Genomic DNA, 18798 nt, shown 5'->3' with positions numbered 1-18798 from the left:
CTCACGCATATTTAGACAGATTAAACCGTCTTCTAAAACAAACCATTACAGCCTTTTGTACTGCAACTCACTGATTTACTTATCCCTCTTTGGGGATGTACACTTGAATTCTGAGGTCAGAAGATGGCCTGGTCCAAGCTGACCCTTGCTCCCCACATTTAAAGGCTTCATTTCAGGCAGCTGCTATAAACTTTGCAGGTCAAAAGAAGTCTGAAATGTGAGCACATCAGACTGCCTAAACAGGGGACTGAAGAGCGCCTCGTGACAAAAAACCCAAGAAAACCCAAATCAACCCACCAGCCAGAGCCTAGATTGTTCCTTCCAAATCTGGGAGGCTGATGGACCCATCAGGAACCTGGTTCCCCTGCAGCCAATGCGAAGAGGAACACAAGGACTGGCTGAGCCATGTCCTGCTTTCTCCTTTGACTGGGGGTACACGGCAGCAGCAGGGCACCACGGCTCAGCAGGAAGCAGCAAGACCCAAAGGCTTTGAAACACACATCAATGTTAGTCAAGGGAGCACGGGTCTTTTATGAACACTATCAGCAATCGCCACACCTCACTTTTCAGAGCAGAACGCGAGGAGGAAGTCACATGCAAGAGAGCTGCACTAATGCAGCACTGCGGGATAAGATTAAAACTAACAGGAAAAAAAAGAATATTTCCAAGAGCTTCATATTTCAGTTGGTCACATGGTGATCTCTGCATTTCGACACTTGGGCATTAAAGTCTATCTACAAGGGCAATGGTTTCCATAGTCCTACCACCTGCCATTGGTAGGTAGCATGCGGGGGGTTCACAGGCAAGACTTGCCCCAAACATTGCTACTGCATCTTTTGCAACTATGTCACTTGGTCTGATAAGAGACTTGATCGCTCTAAACAAATTGTTCTTTGTGAGTGCTAAAGTACTACAAGGAGGAAAAGACAGCAAGAACCACAAGGACAGAAGGGCAAATCAGTCATGTTCTCTCAAATGGCAAGGAAATAAAAGTGAAGCAGGAAGAAAGCGGTACCTCTGTCAAAGGTCTCGGTCTTCTCTCTACAACAAATTCTGTGTGGCAGAGCTCACAGTAACTTGTGTTGGAGGAGGATAACCATTTTTCCAGGCAGCTCTTGTGCACGGTGCCCAGTGTTCCTGTGCAGTCACACGGGGAAAGCAGTCCCTCCCCATTTCCACCTTCGTGACAGATTCGACAGATGGGACCGTCACTAAAGAGGCAGACAAACAGAAGGAAATCACCATCAGAGCAGGCAGAACGATACAGCCACATCGGAGAACAGGGTCCGATCCCACCGAGCCCCAGAAGGGCACACGCACAGCAGGCAGCGCGTGGCAGAGCATGCCAGGCACGCTGCAACTCCCCAGGGCAGCCTGCTGCAGCAAGAAACCAGTCGCAGGGGAGTGTGGAGGTGCCTGGGACATTTTAGGTCAGCAAAATCTGGAAGCCATGTTGATGAGCACCACAACACCCAAGAGAAGCTGGCACATCAGCCAGAAGGGACCACAGCACGTGTATCCCACAATTTCCAGCTCTGCTCACAGCAGGCAGAGGGGCTGACACTGGACCCAAAACCAACCCTGAAGCACTTAGGCGAATCCGGAAGCCCAAAGCGAAGCCGGATGACCCACACTAGTCACAGCATGCCCCCAGCCAGCTGGAGCCACTCAAGAAGTTTGCAGTCATAGTCACATTTATCAGATCACCTACTCACTCTCACCCCATCTCTGTCCTTCATCCTGAATTCAGCAGTAACTGCGTAAGGAACAGCAGTATCTAAAGACACAACTACATTGACCCTGTAAGCTCAACTCTCCAAGGACACAACATATTTCATGGCAAACAGTCACCCAGACTAAGTTCTCAGCATACAAATCCTCTGCCCATCACACTGCAGTAACTAACGCTCAGCATCCTATCTGCACACCACCACGCAGAGAACCATTCTGCAGCATTCAGGCCTTTAATTGGCTACAAAACTGCCTTGGTGCTTCAACAACCACCGCTTCTCACTCCCTCCTCAACTAGAAGTTTCAACTACAGAATGAGGCCTCTTTGATCATGCGCAAGATCTGCTCTCTTTAGACCTCACAGAACCAGAGATGCTTATCAAGGGAAGTACCAAAAGCTTTCAGAGACACTTGCAACCTTCCCCACAGCAGGCCTGCACCGCTGATTGCGCTCGAACCATCCATTTGTTCCCAAGATGGTCCCTCACAGCTCTAATTGGCACCACTGACTGTGGACTATTAGTGCTACTGCTCCAACATCCAGCAGCTGTTAGCTCAGTTGTATCAGATTATAGTCATGAGACAAATTTCCATCATAGACTAAAGTAATTTTTTTTTGCACCTACGTAAACTCAGAGCATCCAGTGTCCTCATGTAGCAAGGACTTTCTCTAGCTGCACAAAGAGCCAAGTCCTTTTCACCTGAAACCTCTCATTTCCTTGTTTTGTGTACTATCCCCTAATTCTTGTCCTGTAAAAGACAATGTTTTCCACACACTCCCAGATTTACAGACCTCCACCATAGCCTGCTCAGTCACCTCTTTTATGAGCCTATTTAGTCATACCTTAGGCAGAAACACATCCACCCTTCCGATCACCTTCACTACCCTTCCCTCTGCTGCTTGCATTTCTGAAACATCCTTTTAGAGCTGCGGGGACCAGAGCTACAGTTTTCAAGCTGCGGGCACACCAGGGATTTTTGCAGTGACCGTGTTCTGCTCTTCATTGCTTTCCTAAATCTTAGGACCTTATTTGCCTTTTGGTCACTGCTGCATGTAACTGCCACATGCCCAAGACCTCCTTTCTCCACAAACACAATATGTAAATCCCAGACTACTGTTCATCTGCAACACTGCACACCGAACTGAAACCACTATTTTCACCTGCAGTCATTTCCAATTACATTCAGTTCCCTAAACTCAGGCATCTAGTGCCATTTTAGGTCCACGGGCATCCCAGCTGGCATCTGAAGGCACAGGTTACCTAGAAACCTGTGCCACATCCTCCAGCCCCATAATGAGGATGTCTTGGGCTCCCTGGGAAACCTCAAAATGGCTCTAGACAAAGTTCACTATCTTCAGCAATTTGGTACATCTCTTCCGCGTTCATTGTTCATCAAGATCACTTAGGAATAAAATGCTGGACAGCAGAGGCCCAGTGCAGAGCTACCCTCCCTAGACCATGAAAACAAGTCACTCACCAGCATCTCACTTCTTTCCCACCTCCCAACCAGCCGTTTCTTTCACAAAACAACCATCCTCTTCTATCCATAGCTGCACAGATTTGGGGGTGGGAGAGAGGGTGAGAAAGGAACATCTTTATTTCAAAGACCCTATTGCATGCCTTCTTGAAATCCAGGTGAGCTGTATCAGCTACCACCTTTTTCCACATATTGCTGACAGTACAAAAGCCACACTGATCCCATCTCACAGTTCATACTCCACTGCTATTCTGACTTTAAAAAAAACACACCTGATTGCAAAAGAAGTTTGTGGGATTGCAATACAACAGTCAGAACAAGCAATGTGCAACCTTCAAAACTTCCATTAGTTTGCGCAACCAGAGAAAACAGAAAGCAAGGGCGAGACATGGAAACACAGTGCAAGGAAAAGGAGCATACTGGGGAAAAATGTTGGTGGGACATGAAGGGAAGAGAAGAACCAGCAAGAAAGTGAACATCAGTTCACTAAAGAGGAAGCAAGACTCCTCTCCTGGTGAACCAGAGGAGGTATCTACCACTTTCAACTCAATGTTTAGCAGGTTTCATCCCAGCTGGACTTTTTAATCATATTTAGGGCTGTGAAGTGATGTACACCCACTTCACCCATGTCCTTCTCTCTGCCAAACATCACTGGTGAACCACTGACCTTTGTTCTCTACTCATTTTCACATGTCTTTTATTTAGGGGCCTTCTTCAGCTGGGACAATCCCTGAAACAGGAATCTGGAGAGGTGGTGCAAACTCCATCCTCAGAGATACTGAAAACTGCAGCAGACAAGGCTGAGCAGTCTGATCCGTATTTAAAGTTGGCCTTGCTCTGAAAGGAGGCTGGACCAGATGTTCTCCAAAATTCCCTTCCAATCTGAATTATTTGATGGTTCTGTAACCATTATTGCCATAAAGCTCAGTGCTGTATCAGAACAACAAAATTACAGTCTGCTCCCACAGCTTTAGTGACAGGGACAGACCAAGAAAACCCCAAGCCTCCAGTGCTCTCGTACATCTGTTATTTCCTCAGAAAAGCATCTGTAAGGTATTTCATCCGTTCTCTTCCTGTTCGAGAAGTTTCATATTTCCAGTGCATTAATATAACCTTGGCTACCAATAAACAATCCAGAAGGAAAAAATTTGCTGACAGTGCAAGAAAAAAAAAAAAAATTCTTATCAGACTCCATTTTCCTTCCTTCCTATCCAGAGGGGGAGGGGGCCTGGCCACACTCCCACACAATACACCCTCAAACAGAGTTTTCCAGCAGGCTGTATCAGTAATTCAACCTTCCAGTACAGTCACGCTGCTCCTGGCTTTGCCTTGCTAAGTGCTGGTGACAAGAGAGAGACTGAAACCCTCCACCACCAAAATGAACAAACTGGTGTCCCATGAAGATACATAAGGAATTCTGGTTTTTTTTTTTTTTAACCTGTAATTCCAGGCAGTTTCTACACTCAATTTTTAAGCTTCCACAAGTTTTAAGGGGTTGCACAACTTCTTGCCTAGCCTATCTGTTGTCAGAGAGCAAGCTCAGTTCCCCTTGCTTTTTTATTGACCTGCTCCAGGTTTGCTAGATACAGCAATTAAGTTTGCTTCTGTTCTCATCTAGCTTTCCTGCTTTCCTCCCCCATGTTTGCAGTCACCACTTTCACACCTCATCAACACTTGGTCAAATTAATTGAAAAAAATAACAGCTGTTCAGACAGGATTTGAACACAAAATGTGACCAGTCTCACTAGCCGGACTGAACAATGCTGCCAAGTGTCCTCTGTTCTGGAAGCTGCTCAAAATACGTGGTAAGTCACATGAGGAAGAGTCTGAGCAAGTGAAGCTGCCACACATCCCCTCTAGCAAGAGCTGGACACTGCAGTTCCTGCAACACAAACACCCTCCTTTCCCTGGGGCTCCAAATCGACACCACGCCTCTACTCCCTGACCATCACGGAACAGGGGCTGTGCTCCACTTTCAGCCCTTAATCATCTCCATGAACAACACGCTACCCTTGCTAGCACGGCATCTCACCTCCACTGCTGCTCAGCAAGGCCTTGGCAGAGCCACACGGTGAGAGGCTGCCTGTCCCATCTCACACTGCAGGCCTGGGGGGGTTTGATGAACACGTGAGTCCCGATTCACCAGCACACGCAACGGCGTGAGCTCCCGCAAAGAGAGCACAGGCCTGGGAAACATCTGGCTAACGAGGATTTACACTCAGCATTGGTGCCCCAGAGAACTCCTTCACAAACAAGATGTTGTCGTCTCCCTCTACCCCTAGAGCCACAATAAAAAGGGGAAAAAAAAGGCCAGATGCAGTAATCCCAAGCCCCTTCCCTGAAGCTGCCTTACCTCTGCGCACCCAGCGCCTTGATCACCGTCGAGAGGAGCCGTCCATCCTTGGCGGTGACCTGCGTGACGTACTGCGGGCGACCGATGTCGGAGTCCTCCACGGACTTGGAGAGAGCGGCGCTTCCCGGGCAGTCGCAGAGGGAGCCGGGGAGGTGGCAGCAGTCGCCTGTCGTCATGGCAGCTCCAGGCCCCTCTGCCCCGGGGACCGGCACCGGCCGCACTGAGACCTGCGGGAACGGCACCAGGGTGAGAGCCCAGTACCCCAGAACACCCGACCGAGGCACAGGCCCCCCCCCCTTGCCACACTCCTCCAGGCCCACTTGGGCTGGCAGCACCCCAGGGCCCCAACAGCCATGGGTTTTGCTAGTCCTCTGTCCCCTTTAATAGGCTTTGTGAGGCTGCCTTACCATAAAATTAAGCCTTCAAGTGTCCTACTTACATAATTTAGTGTCAGAACTGCAAATTTGCCTTTCCCAGCAAGAATTCCTGGTACCCAGCCTTTAACCTGATGACGCCTTTCAAACCAAACATGCTGATGCAGAGATGAGGAAGGCAACCAGAAACCTTACAGGCCCATGTCGTTCTGGCTACAGCTGACCTGAAAACTTATGTTCATAGACTCTGCAAAAGTTGCAAACTTTCACCTGAACACAGCACTTAAACCACTTGGCGTGGCTCAGTTCAGGGACGCCCTTCTCTCAGCTGCATTCAGGTGCTTTCTGAGCCCTTTGAAGCCTGTCCACCAAACTCAAAAGGCTCCCCCCCCTTTCATTTTATATTTTTTTATTTCTTTACAGAAATGCACACGCTTCCATTTCCACATCCCATGTGGTACATCCCAACAGTGAACATGGGGGTACTAACCACCCAAAAGCATTAAAATCCTCCCAGAGCTCTACAGAAAGGGCAGAGGGCCAGTTTTCCTCCTTTGCCTTTCTAACTGTTCAGACCAATCATGATTTTTACAATAGTCACGTGCAAACAGCAAAGCACACCATCACATTTTCAGCACCTCTGCAACTCACCCAGCAAAGAGAACACAAGGAACAAACAGCAAATGCAAGAATCAGGGGGAAGATGCAGAGAAAAAGCCCAACATGACAAATCAGGAGCTGGCTCAGAGAAGCCACGTGCAGATGGGAGAGATCTCTGCCTTTGAGGGACGGCAGCAGCTCACCCAAGCTGCCAGCAACAGCCGTGTTCCTCCCTGGCAGGGGTTATCCCAATCCCAAAGACAGGCATGCTTTGCAGATTCAGAAAAATCCCATTTTCTCCAATCTCCTTTAGCCTGGTCCCTAAGAGGCAGCTGTGCAGAAATAAAGAGCTGGGGTTACAATTAGTCACAAGCTGAACGCAAGCCAACAACATTGTACTGCTGGTAAAGACCAAAATCCTTGTGTCTGTAAACAGGACTGCCTTATGTAAGGCACGCACAGTAATCCCTGTGCACCAGTACTGCTGGGATCATAGCTGGAATGGAGTCTCATCCTGGTGGCTGGATTTCAAGAGAGAAACAAACCCACAGAAGTTCAACTGAAAGCAATGAAAAGGTTAAAAGGGAAAAAACCCACAACCAAAAATAACTCCAATCCCAAAACTTAACAAAGAAGAAATATGAAAAGAATTAGGTTTGTTTAATTTAGGGGATGTGGGGGGGGAATCTTCAATCTCCATCTCCTGGAGGTACAAGCAGGCAAACAAACCTTCGCCATTCCATCCAAGGCAACGCTTTTTTGTTTCAAGATCTCTGTGCACAACAGGAGGCAAACATTCCCATGAAACTGCAGTTTCGTCAGGTTCAGCTAAGCCTAAATCAAACTAAAATAGCTAAAGAAAATAAGGGCTTGTTCCTGGTTGGAGGCTTGGCCAGACTACAGAGGAAGAAAACAAAAAGCACAAGTGTTCTTTCGTGTCTTGGAAATTAAGCAACTCTTACACAACCAAGGGCTTCGTCTGTCAGGACGGGTCCCTTCATGGTGAACGTGTTCAAGAGAGAGCGCACTTCACTGGTGTCTCATCGCCAGACACCAACTTTAGTAGCATCCCCTCAAGTTATGGAATATTTTCTAATTTCTAGTAGAAAAGTTTCTAATCCCTTTATTAAAGCTGCTCTTGCTAACTATCTGTAATCCTTCCTCTGCATCTGAACAGGAATAAGCTTAAGCTTGTGAGCAGGTCAATCCCCATCGAAACAAATGGGAATCTTTCCATCAACTTAAGGAAGAACTTAAACTCAGCATTACCTTGACTCAGCCTCTCTTTCCACCTGTGCAAAGAGCACACAGGGTTAGAACCACTTTTCTTATTGCTGTCCTTTAAAAAAAGAAAAGGCTACAAGCTCTCCAACTTTAAGGAGCAAAAAGTAAGATGATAAATGCCAGTGGAATGACTTAAGTCAGCTGTTTTGCAAGTTAAGGAGTTCTTTCAATTTTAAAAGCCTCTTACTGAACCAGGCATGAGAAGATATATGCTCTTAATAAAAAGGTCGGTTCCATTTGTTCAGCCAAAACATTGTTTATTTTTAAGTCCAGAGGAAAAAGGTCCATTCTGAGTATTGGAATAAAACTGCCCTCACTCCCTGTGTCCTGGGAGCATTTATACTGAGGCTCTTTGTGCTCCACATCTGACAGATACAGGCAGCACCATGTCCTTGCCCTGGCAGCCCTATTCAGGGCTGAAAGGGAATCACCACCCTGCTGTCCATCAGGAAACACACGGCTTTCTATTACAAGTTATTTGGCATTTGCTTGTCGGGGTCCATCCCAGGGTGGAACCTGAAGTCACCGCTTTAATATCTGACTTACGCCATTCAGCAAATACAAAGGAAAAGCAGCAAGATTTTCATGGATACAGTTAGTGAGGAAGTAGCTGAAATCCAAAGATAACATCTGCAGTGCACTCCAGTTCCAATTTCATACCCAGCTGAACATGAACCATGGTGTACAGCCAAGCCAGTCCCTTTCCCCGCTCCCTAAAGGCTCAGCTCATCAACACGCAGCCTGCTCCACAACTGTCAACAGCTCATCGAACCCAAACCCAACCTTACAGCAGAAACACCACAAACTCAGAGTCAGAATCAAGACCCAAACAGTTGGTTTGAACCACACACTGTTTTTTTTTCTGGGCAGCTGCAATTTCTGAGCCCACTCCTTAGGGATACATTTCTTGTTCTCATTTAAAAAAAAAAAAGTCTCCAAGACATTAGGTTTACTATCAATATCCCCTCTGCTGCCACAGTTAGACATGAGCAAATAAATCAGAAGTCTCTTCTCAACAATATTTTGTATCCTTAGCTTCTCAGCAGATCCAGGATATAAGGGGCTGAGTTTGTAGAGATTACTCAAATTGAAGAAAAACAAACCCTGTTTGTGGAAAGTTGGCTCAGAAGAATGAGTTATGCACTAGGACTCCAGAACTCAAACACGTGCAGCGAGATGAGCCGGTTCCTCGAAGCTTGTGCTTCTTCGCTGCTCCAAGGCAGAGACCACGGTGCTGCTGCAGAGTCCTGCACGCTACCCGGCTTACGCCAAACACACCAGCAAAATATCCCCCTTGTCACTCTTCAGGCATTGCAACAAGTGATTCAGTTTATATCATCCACAGGGCAACAGGGGTTTCAAAACTCTCTCAAATGACTGAACAGCTCAAGACTGTAGAGATCAGGCTGGACCACTGCTCTCCATCCAGAAGACATCCCAGCAGGAACAAGCAGAAGACAAGGAGCTAAAGGGTCCCCCAGCTCAGTTCTGCATATCTAGACTTTGCAGCCGGATAAGACAGTTATTTCTCCCAGACAGGGAAACCATAGCAGGCCAGAAAAATACCTTGATCAAAGCCACAAAGAGAAAAGCCACAGTCAAGATGAGAAAGAACAACAACAGGAAAGGCTCTGATGGTCAAATGATGACAGCAAAGGGGAATTGTTCGGTGCAGGTCGTGGCTCCTCTGGGCTGCTCGCGGCCTGTCTACATGATGAATATTTCAAGCGGTGTAAACCCTCAGAGCAGTTCTGAGGTTTTGATAGGATACAGAGCAAATTGGAACTAGAGCCAGCTCCACCTTCTTTCGGTGCAGCTCATATGCACCAGCTTCTGTACAGATTAGCTTCCCTGGAACATCTCCACCAGGAAAAAAAATCCACCTCCTGGCAAGGCTGCCAGCAGCTAAGTCTGTTCCTCTCACTGAGCAACCCATTTCCCTGATGACCGTAACCAAGACCTGTCACCTCACTACAGCACCGCCAGGTTGTGTAGCCAACGTAACCCACCCATCTGCACCTAAGTACCTTTTTTTTTTTTAAGATTTAGTTAGTAACCCACTCACTATGTGCAGATCACCTGACTGTTGTTCATGCAAGCCGACGTTTAACCCCCAGGAGCAAGGCTACCCAGCCTGCTTTCCAAATCCATTTTAGCTAACTTGGGTATGCAGACACTGAGTTTTCAAATCATATGATCCTGCAAACGTCATCGGTGAACCAAAGGTTTTTGGTGCTAAAGGGCATTTCCAAACATCAATGCTTTCCTTTTCACCACGAAAACCGGATTTCCCAAATCCTGGGGCCCTAAGATCATCTGAACACAAACTTCTTGAGGGAGACAAGTACAAAGAATTGCTTCCTTCACCACATCTAAGCACCTGCTCCCACACACCCTGTCTCATCCAGCTAACACACATCTTTCCATGGCCCAAGTCCAATCCCAGGCCTGCAATATGTCTCTCAGCACCCAGCTCTGCCTGCTGCAGGTGGCTGCAGTGCCTAACGCGTATACCTGTGGCCTCTGGGCGACTGGCAGGGTACCCCCTCCTATACATCACAGAGGGCAAGCTCTGGCCGCCAGACCCTCGCACCCACAGTGATCACACACCCTCAGATACTGCCACCAAAGCTACGCACGGGTGGGATGCGATGAGTGGCCTGAAATGCAAACCTTTTAACAGTAGCAGGGAGCACAAGTGGTTTAATCTAAAGAGGAAAAAAAAAAAACCACCACCACACTCCCCTCCCCCAAGAACCGGTCCCAAACTGCTTTGTTTTTCAGTTTTGTTTGTTTAAACATACTCTCTGCTGAGGGTTGAAGACTGCAGCATCTTTTTGTTCTTTAAAAAAAAAAAAAGTACATGATTTTGTACATCAATTATCTGACTCCCAAAAGTTACCCTGCAGGTCTGCTGCATAACACCCTAAAAGCACCCGAAAAGGCAGCAACAGATCTGCCCACACCTGATCCATCAGCTGAAGATAGCTCTAGAGCTTCACAAGATGTGCCCCCAGACACAGGGAGGGGAATTCTGCTGTGAGACCTCACCACAACTCTCACATCGCCCAGGACTTGGGAAGAAATCTTGTGAGTCATATGCTCAGAAGTCATCTGAATGCAACAGTCCTACAAGTCAGGGTGCAGCAAGCCCTGTTAGTGAGAAAAGTGACACAGCATTTCATGACATATACCCCAACACTTTTAAAGCACAACAGCTTTTGAAGCATTTTAGAATTTGGTGGATAACACACAGGAAAGCATTTCACTCCCCAGGAGCTTCTCAATTTCCTGCCTCGCCTGCAACATTTGGTTGACAGTCACAGCTAAAGGAGGTGCTGTAAAAACTTCAGCATTAACTTGCTCCTCAGAGAGCGCCAGTGGAGCAATGCTGTGAATCACTCACGGGACAGACCCGTCCCTGGGCTCAGAACAAACCAAACCCCAAAAAGCAAGAAAAAACAATAATCAAGGGACAACATCCTGCGAGTTTGTGAACCTTCTAATAAAGCTTCACACCAGAAACCTCCTCCTACACCTTTAACAGCAAAACACGCATGCTGAGATACCGTGAAGCACCGCTGCTGTCCCCAGAGGCTTACCTGTCTCATCCCTAGGGCTGAATTTCAAACATTCATAAGATACTCCAAGTTCAACCATGTAACACCCAGGAGGAGGTTAGACGCTTCTAGGAAGCAGCCTTTTTGGACTCCTGTTTTTGTCATATTTGTACATTATCTACTACTTGCCAGGAACTCGACTCTGCTGCCTCTCAACTATTCCAACAGCACAACCAGCAGCAGTGAAATAGTACCACAAGCCTTCAGTTACTAAGCTCTGGCTGAGGACAAACTACCAAAACTTCTCTATATCAAGCCACTATTTAGGCATATTTTAGAAGCTCTCTGAAGTCTTGATTATTCAGACTATGGTTTGATGGCAAATCAGTTTGTTTTCCAGACACAGATGAAGAGACAGTCTTCCACAGAATGTGGTTTATTAATTTTTTTCCAAACAGACACATTGTCAGGATCGGACTTCTATTCCCTGTTGGTAAAGAAATATTGCAATCAGCCTTTGTGATCAATATACTGTTGTTTTCCAAAGCCTGAATCCACACACATCTCACCTCTCCAAAATTCTCAGCATATCTGATCAACCTCTGCAGCAGCCGCCCTTCATCACCCTGTCGTGCAGCACTGGCAGACCAGCAACAGGCAAAGATGAAACCCACGTGGAACACTGCCTGCAGGTCTCAGGGGGCTCCCACTGGGAGCGAACCCTAATCTTCAAACAAGGCCATAGGGATGGGCCTTGTGCGAAAACAGCAGAGCTCCCCTTACCCCAGATTTCGGGGTACCTATCATGTTGTTCACCCCCTTGTTTTTCAACCAAACTTCATTTTACAAGAACGTTGCTTCATAAATATGTTACTCAATATTCAAAAAGAAGCAAAAGGTTCAAGTTTGCATGTTGAGAAAAAGCTCAGCATAAAAATGAGAAGCGTAAAGGATGATTTTTTTCTTGCTGTAAGCTGTACTTGGGAAAGATCAGGCCGTGCGTTACAGCTGGAGTGCCAAAATGAACAAAGTTATCTCAGATCTTCTGAGACTTGTTATCTTCCACAAGACCATATGAAAGGAAAGTTTACTGCACTTTAATTACCAACATCTGGAAAAACGAATTGCAACATTAGGAGAAAATTCTTTGCAGAGGGTATCTCCAACTAAAAATCAGCCATTCAGCCATTTTAATAACAAGTTTCATAAGGAAACAACTGAAAACCATCTGGGACATGAGAAACACCTGCTGCTCCTCTGAGTATTCAAGACATCAGATTTCAGAGGTGAACAGCAGCACAATTCACTATATCATGCAACTACATAGACCCTGTGCCTACCTCCCTCTGCATTTTGTCACTCTCCTTCTGCGGGGAAAGAGAGATGCATTAGTAAGACTTGAAAGTTTTACTGAAATCATGAACCAGGGTGAAAAAAAAAAATCAGTTCTCATGCCCAGAAAGCAATGCTTGCAGAAGTGCTGCCCATCAGTGGGGAAAACAACCGTTCCACCACCCACAAGCACATCCTTGCCCTGCTCCCACCCAGCAGTGCTGCTCCTGAAGGCACCAGAGCCATGTGGCCTCTCACTTCTCTCTGCACCCGTGTCATCTACCAAAATAACAGCAGCAACAACGCAACTGCTTCCTAGCCCCACCGCTTCAGAGAGCTCCCCTTTAAAGAGAGGCAGCATCTGCAGCAACCACAAAGCGCAAGGGCACCCAGTCCTATGCAGTCACTTGCCAGGCAGTTTTAGTTTACTCAGAGCAAATTGATTTTCCAGCTCTGGGTAATACATCAGGAAAAAAAACAACTTTAGCGTGGCAGGAATGCATGTACCAGATCAACACAGAAGCGCCCACACAACGTTGGACTGGTCAGTCCCTCAACGGGCATTACTCAGAAGGATGCAAAACATTATTTCAGGATCAGGAATCTCATGCCAGGAAGAACATGAGTTTTCCTCAGTGTTTTCCTCCTTGGTTTATAAAGCACCATTTACACTGTTATACAAATAATAACGCTCTGCTTGGAGACAAACTGGAGCTGGAACAAACCACTTGCCAGCACGCAGCAGCCCTGCTTGCTCCAACTGCTCAGAGCCGCGTGCGGCCGGCACGCAACCACCGCTCGAAACCAGGCAGCGCTGATCTGCAAACAGATATTGGATCCGGAATTTAACTTGCCTATTTATATTTTTCAACCTAGCTCTTTCACTGTACAAATCTCTTTAGCACACTCAGTTTTCAAAGGGCTTTCCAGCAAAGGCACCACCACAGCCTCTGACCCCACCACCCATCTGCATCTGAAGAGCTCCAAAGCAGACACCAGCTGAGAGCATCCTCCCTCTCCACGGTCAGCCAAAGAGGAGGATTAGCTGATCCTAGCTGATTTCACTGGTGTCTCCCTTCTGCCCACTCCTTACCGCTACAAATTCCCTCCTCAATCCTGAAGTGAAACTTCACAATAGGTATCAGTACTGCAAAATCCCAATCTCTCTCACTCTCAAGTTTCCAATGTTTTGTTTAGGCTGCATTTCTAGTTTTTCTGGAGACACAGGACTCAACTGATTTGTCTACAGGGAAGTACAAGAAAAACTGGGAGGAAATAAAAGTTGAGAACAGGCCAGAATTGTAGTTTACATTTTCCCTCCCACCACTCTCAAATCTAAACCCAAACAGCTTTCAGCTGAAACAGGACTAAAGCTCTCAAAGCTTCAAACAAAGAAATAGGTGTTAAAGCCAAGACTGCAAGAGCTTGGTGCATTCCCCTATTTCCAGAGAAGTACTTTAGGTTTGATTTGTTTGTACTCGTATTTGCCAAGCCAGTACTGCTCCTTGCCCCTTGTTCCCTTTTTTTGGGAACAGCAGGAAAATGTTTCCCTCAGTCTATCACTGACTTCATGACAACTGATTAAAGTTGCAAGAGCAGTTACAGCATGCCTGCCCTTGAGGTTAACCACACATCATCATCTTGGGTTATATCAGGAATTGAAGTTCAGTTAGAATTGCTACGTAAAATCTGGTAGAAAATTTACAGATGCCTATTTCGATTGAAAAGGGGGACAAATCACAGATGCCAAACTGTAACACTGCATGTCCTAGAGAGGTCTGGGGCGAGGAATGCACTTGCACAGCTGACAGGTAGGAAGAGCTGCAGGTCAGTACAACTCCCGCAGAGCTATTCACTTTAGTAGAGGGTACAAAGGGTTCAGGCCCTGCCCTGAGACACTTTGTCAGTCCATGCCTTCAAGATTTTGCCATTCTGCGTTTTACCATCAGTGCTCAGAGCTCTCACAACCTGTAACCATCACAGCTATAAAGGGACATATTCCACCACCAGGAAAAGTGGCCAAAACCGTAAGAAGCCCAGTAGCAACTTCCCCACTTTTACACAGTGGGATAAACAGGCAAGCACCCTCCCAAATGCTCAACAAGTGGGTAACTGCCTCTCCCAGCAGAGCTGCGTTTGCTGCTGATGATGACCTGGAGCCCACCTGGTCTAACTACAGCAAACACAGCACAAAGATGACAGAGCGAGGATGACAGCATCCTCCCCGAGGGAACAGCGCTGCTGCAGTCGGAGCAGGGAAGACCAGCCTGGGAGAGGTGGAGGACCTGCTGTTCACATGCATGACATTAACTGTCTCGAACTGTGCCTCAGCATAGAGTAATCCATCATTTTAGCACCAGAGAAAGCTATTCTACACAAGCTTCATGGAAACTGCTTGCTTACCCTTCACCTTAATTTGCTGCTGTGCTCACTTCCTTCACATAAAAGTGAACCACGGCTTTATTTTTCATACTATTTGTCTTTTACATCACAGAGACTGTGTGCCTGTTTCTTACTAACTTAGAAGTGGTTAGTGTGGTTTCAAGGGGACAAACGTAAGTAAACAGAGATCATTTCTCTCTCATGGGAAGGCTTTGAGCTAAGAGCATACAGAAGCATAAGTTAACCAGAATAAGTAAGACGGGGGGGCAGAAAAGACCCACCAGTTATGAACTTTAATCTGGAGAGGGGAAAAAAAAAAGTTTAGAAAACAGAAACTCTGATATCTCCAAATACCCAAAGCTGAGTCAAAATCAAGTGAGGGAAAAATAAACTCATATAGTTCAGGATGCCTGATTCCTCCTTTTGTCTTCTAAGAAAAGGTTCTATGGTTTTTAGTGTAAAAAGTCAAGCTATTTTAAACAACAGTGAAAAAAATCCCTTAAATGCACATTTTGCTTTGTATCGCTGCCTGCAGAACCCCTACGAAGTCACATCCTGAGGACTTGAAGCAGTCGCTCAGAACTAACAGAGTCTCAGAGCTTGTACCCAGCCTCCACTCGCCCAGCTTGTGCTGGATGCATTTGTGGTCATGCTGTTTCAAGGAATCTATGCTCCCAAGGAAACATTCTGTCCTGCACTTGCTTGATAGGGGCCAGCATCAATAACCTAGAATGGGAAAGCCCTTCTTCCAGCATCTATTAAGTCAAGAACGCTATTTACAATTAGTACATTTGTAATACTGCTCATTTGCATGGTCTCCTTGGCATTCTGTGTGGAGTGACCTCACTCTGCAGCCTCAGTGCAATTCCACAGCAAAAAAAGGGGCAGTCAAACACATCAGAAACAAGAAACCATTAGTTCCAATGCTGTTTCCACTTAAAGACTGCCAGTGGTGTTAATTAGCTAACCACACACAGACAACCCAGGTTTTACAGCTGGTATTTAACGTCCATGGTATACTCATTAAGCTCACACTTGGCTGTTTCCGGTGCCACCCGGTCCACTCCTAGTGAAGTTAACACTTCCTTACTGATGGAGGCTGCCTATAATGCTCCACAAGGCATGCTTGGGGGTAGTTACACCTTGTGTCCTCAACTGGAGTTACTAAATTCACTGTTCCAGTGCATGCAACAAAGGGATTTTCCAGTCCCAGCTCCTTTCCCTTCAAGCCTCTGTTTCTGAAAGGGGACACACCATCACAGTTTCAAATGCACCTGGAAAACCAGAGCTCTTCTAGCCCCCCAAACACTCTCCCTTGCAGCTGTCTCCATAATCCTTTGGAGATGCAAAAAAGTATTCAAACTCTTAAGCCTTGGAAAGACAAGGCTAACATCCAGCTGTTAAAAGGATTATTCTGTGCATGCGCGAGCTTGGCAACGGAGCAGGGTTGTACGTCCCCATGAGCAGGGTGGATAAAGGGGACTGGCCACAGCCATCAGAGCTGACCTACCACAGCGGCATCACTGGCATTCTTGACAAGAACCTGGAAGAAGGTTGAGAAAGTGCTAGAAACTATATCAGAGGGGAAAGACACAAATGCCTGCTGAAAGGAGAGTGAAGCAGAGAATGAGAATCCCGAGGTAGGTGAGGGCTGGTAACAGGGAGAGTTGCGAGGGGGATATAAACAGCCCCTTGAGTATGAGCAAATAAAGGGCACAGGGTGGGATGAGAAGCACATCCCCACTGACAGATCTTCATCACACACACATCAGGGCAGGACAGCCTCATCTCCAGACACCACGGGGACAGTGCGCTGAATACAAACAAGTCTGCTGAAAAGCTAGAGCTGCTTTGGCTAACCCTGGCATTTCCAGTTACTCATCATCAGTACTGACTTGAGAGACACCCCACCTGTCTCCTTGTAAAATCTGAGCTCTGCACAGCTTCCTCCGAGAGGACAAGTCATACAACAGCCTGAACTCTCATAGGGGCCGTAGCATCATATAGCGCGGGTGTCACCCCACATTTAGGCGAGCACCATTTCTGTGGGTGTAACAGCACAGGCAATTGCACAGACAAGTGAGAAGACTCAGTCAAAGACCATCACATGGCATTTCGGTTTTTAATCTTGGTCTTCCCATCAGATAGAGAACATGCTCATATGACAAGAGCAAATATTTGAGACCATGAGAAAAGTACCTTCAATGTCACAATCATCTTCACGTACATGAGCCACAGGCTTGGCCCTTGGACAGATCCCACAAATGAGCAGTTTTGGCCCCTGTTGCTAGCAGTTAAGTTGCCTCAAGAAAACTGGTTTAAATGAGATAGAGAGATTTACAGGTCCTAGTTTAAGAAAAGTCAATCACAAACTCTAAGCTTATGCCACAGAGGAAGACAGCCGGTGCTCCAACACACAACTGTAGCAAGTTCTTCTATTTTGCTGTGACACTGAACTTACTCTCTTTGGAAATCTCTGTAACAAGCTCTACAAGACACTGCACTCCCTGTCATGCCACGCAGCACTCAGTAGGTCAAAAATATGCATTAGAACAAGAGCCAGTAACACTCCAAAACAGGAGGAAAAAACAGGCATAGGTGTCTACTTGCGAAGAAATCTTTTCCTAATAACTACTTCTACCTGTGGAAACAAAGTCTGACGAACAGATATAAAAAACCTGCTGCTCCAAACCTCCAGGCCTACAACATCTTCCTCCCAGGTTGAGTTTCTACACAGCACCCCCAGCTTTTCCACGCAGGGGATGGATGCCAGCCCCCTCCCCGTCCTCCGCCGGGAAGAGCCGCAGGCCCGCAGAGAGGGGCCGCAGCTCTGCCTTCAGCAGGCGGCGGAGGCACGGCAGGGCCGGCTTACGACCTCGCCCGGGACACCGCGAGCGCTCAATAATAAAGCCCGGTAGCCCGGGGGCAGCTGGCTCGCCCGGCGGCCCGGGGCCGGCAGGAGCGGACAGAGGAGCCGGCGACAGCTGCTCCCGGGAAGGCGGCTGCGGTGAGAGCGCGGCCAGGTCAGCCATCCTCCCGCGGCGCAGCGCGCCCCGAGGCACAGCTCCAGCACCCGAGCACGGGCGGCGGGACGCTGCCAGACACCGGGGCGCTGAGCACACCCCCGCGGCGGAGACCCTCCCCCGAAGCGCGGCTGGGGCACCGGAAGGGCTGTCAGGGCTCTCGGCCCGCAGCCCCGGGGCGGCCAGAGCGCGGCCCGCCCGCCTCGGCCTGCCCGGGACGCCGCTGCCGCCGCAGCCCCACACCGGAGGGCGGCGCGGCCCGACCCGGCCCCGCCGGCAGCGGGCAGGGCGCGGCCCCCGGCCGGGAGCGGAGCGCTGGGCCGGGCCGGGCCGGCGGTGGCCGCTGCCCCCTGCGCCCCGCAGGTACCGCCCCGCCCCACCCGGTACCTGCGGTCCCGGCGCCCGCGGCCCCTCAGCGCGGCGCGCGCCGCCCCATCGCCGGTTCCTGCGGCCGCCGGGCGCCGCCCACCCGCGACCGCCCGCCCTCACAGCGGCGTCGCCGCCGCCCGCCAATCCCCGCGCCGCACTGCGCTGACGTCAGCGCCGGCTCACCCAATGGGCTGCGCGGAACCCGGCCGGCGTCGCAACGCGACCACGCTGGCAACAGCCGCGGGCCAATAGGGACCCGGCAGCGCGGCCGCGCCCCGCCCCCCGGCCAAGGGCACGCGCGCCCCGCCCCG

General features: G+C 48.3%; 1 protein-coding gene across 7 annotated transcripts in view; it reads right to left on the bottom strand.

Moving 5' to 3' along the window:
- MARCHF2 (membrane associated ring-CH-type finger 2) overlaps window positions 1–18618 on the bottom strand; it is a 39015-nt gene extending 20397 nt beyond the window's left edge. For 3 of the 7 annotated variants that reach the window (XR_012626590.1, XR_012626589.1, XR_012626591.1), the window contains exons 1-2: window positions 5564–5790; window positions 1016–1211 (exon numbers count right to left, since the gene is read on the bottom strand). Coding sequence is in view for 4 of the 7 variants with exons in the window: in XM_074851990.1 (XP_074708091.1) it covers window positions 5564–5790; window positions 10788–10935 (375 nt within the window). In the remaining 3 variants the exon portion in view is untranslated. Of the gene's footprint in view, window positions 1–1015; window positions 1212–5563; window positions 5791–6740; window positions 10763–10787; window positions 18291–18505 lie in introns of those variants that run through there. The other 4 variants (XM_074851992.1, XM_074851993.1, XM_074851991.1 and 1 more) reach the window with 4 other exon arrangements.
- Between the last annotated feature and the right edge of the window lie 180 nt (window positions 18619–18798).

Source organism: Strix uralensis, chromosome 27 (genome assembly GCF_047716275.1).
Source record: "Strix uralensis isolate ZFMK-TIS-50842 chromosome 27, bStrUra1, whole genome shotgun sequence".
NCBI lineage: Eukaryota > Metazoa > Chordata > Aves > Strigiformes > Strigidae > Strix > Strix uralensis.
Note: the sequence above shows the minus strand (reverse complement) of the source record. Positions and strands in the feature narration are given on the sequence as shown.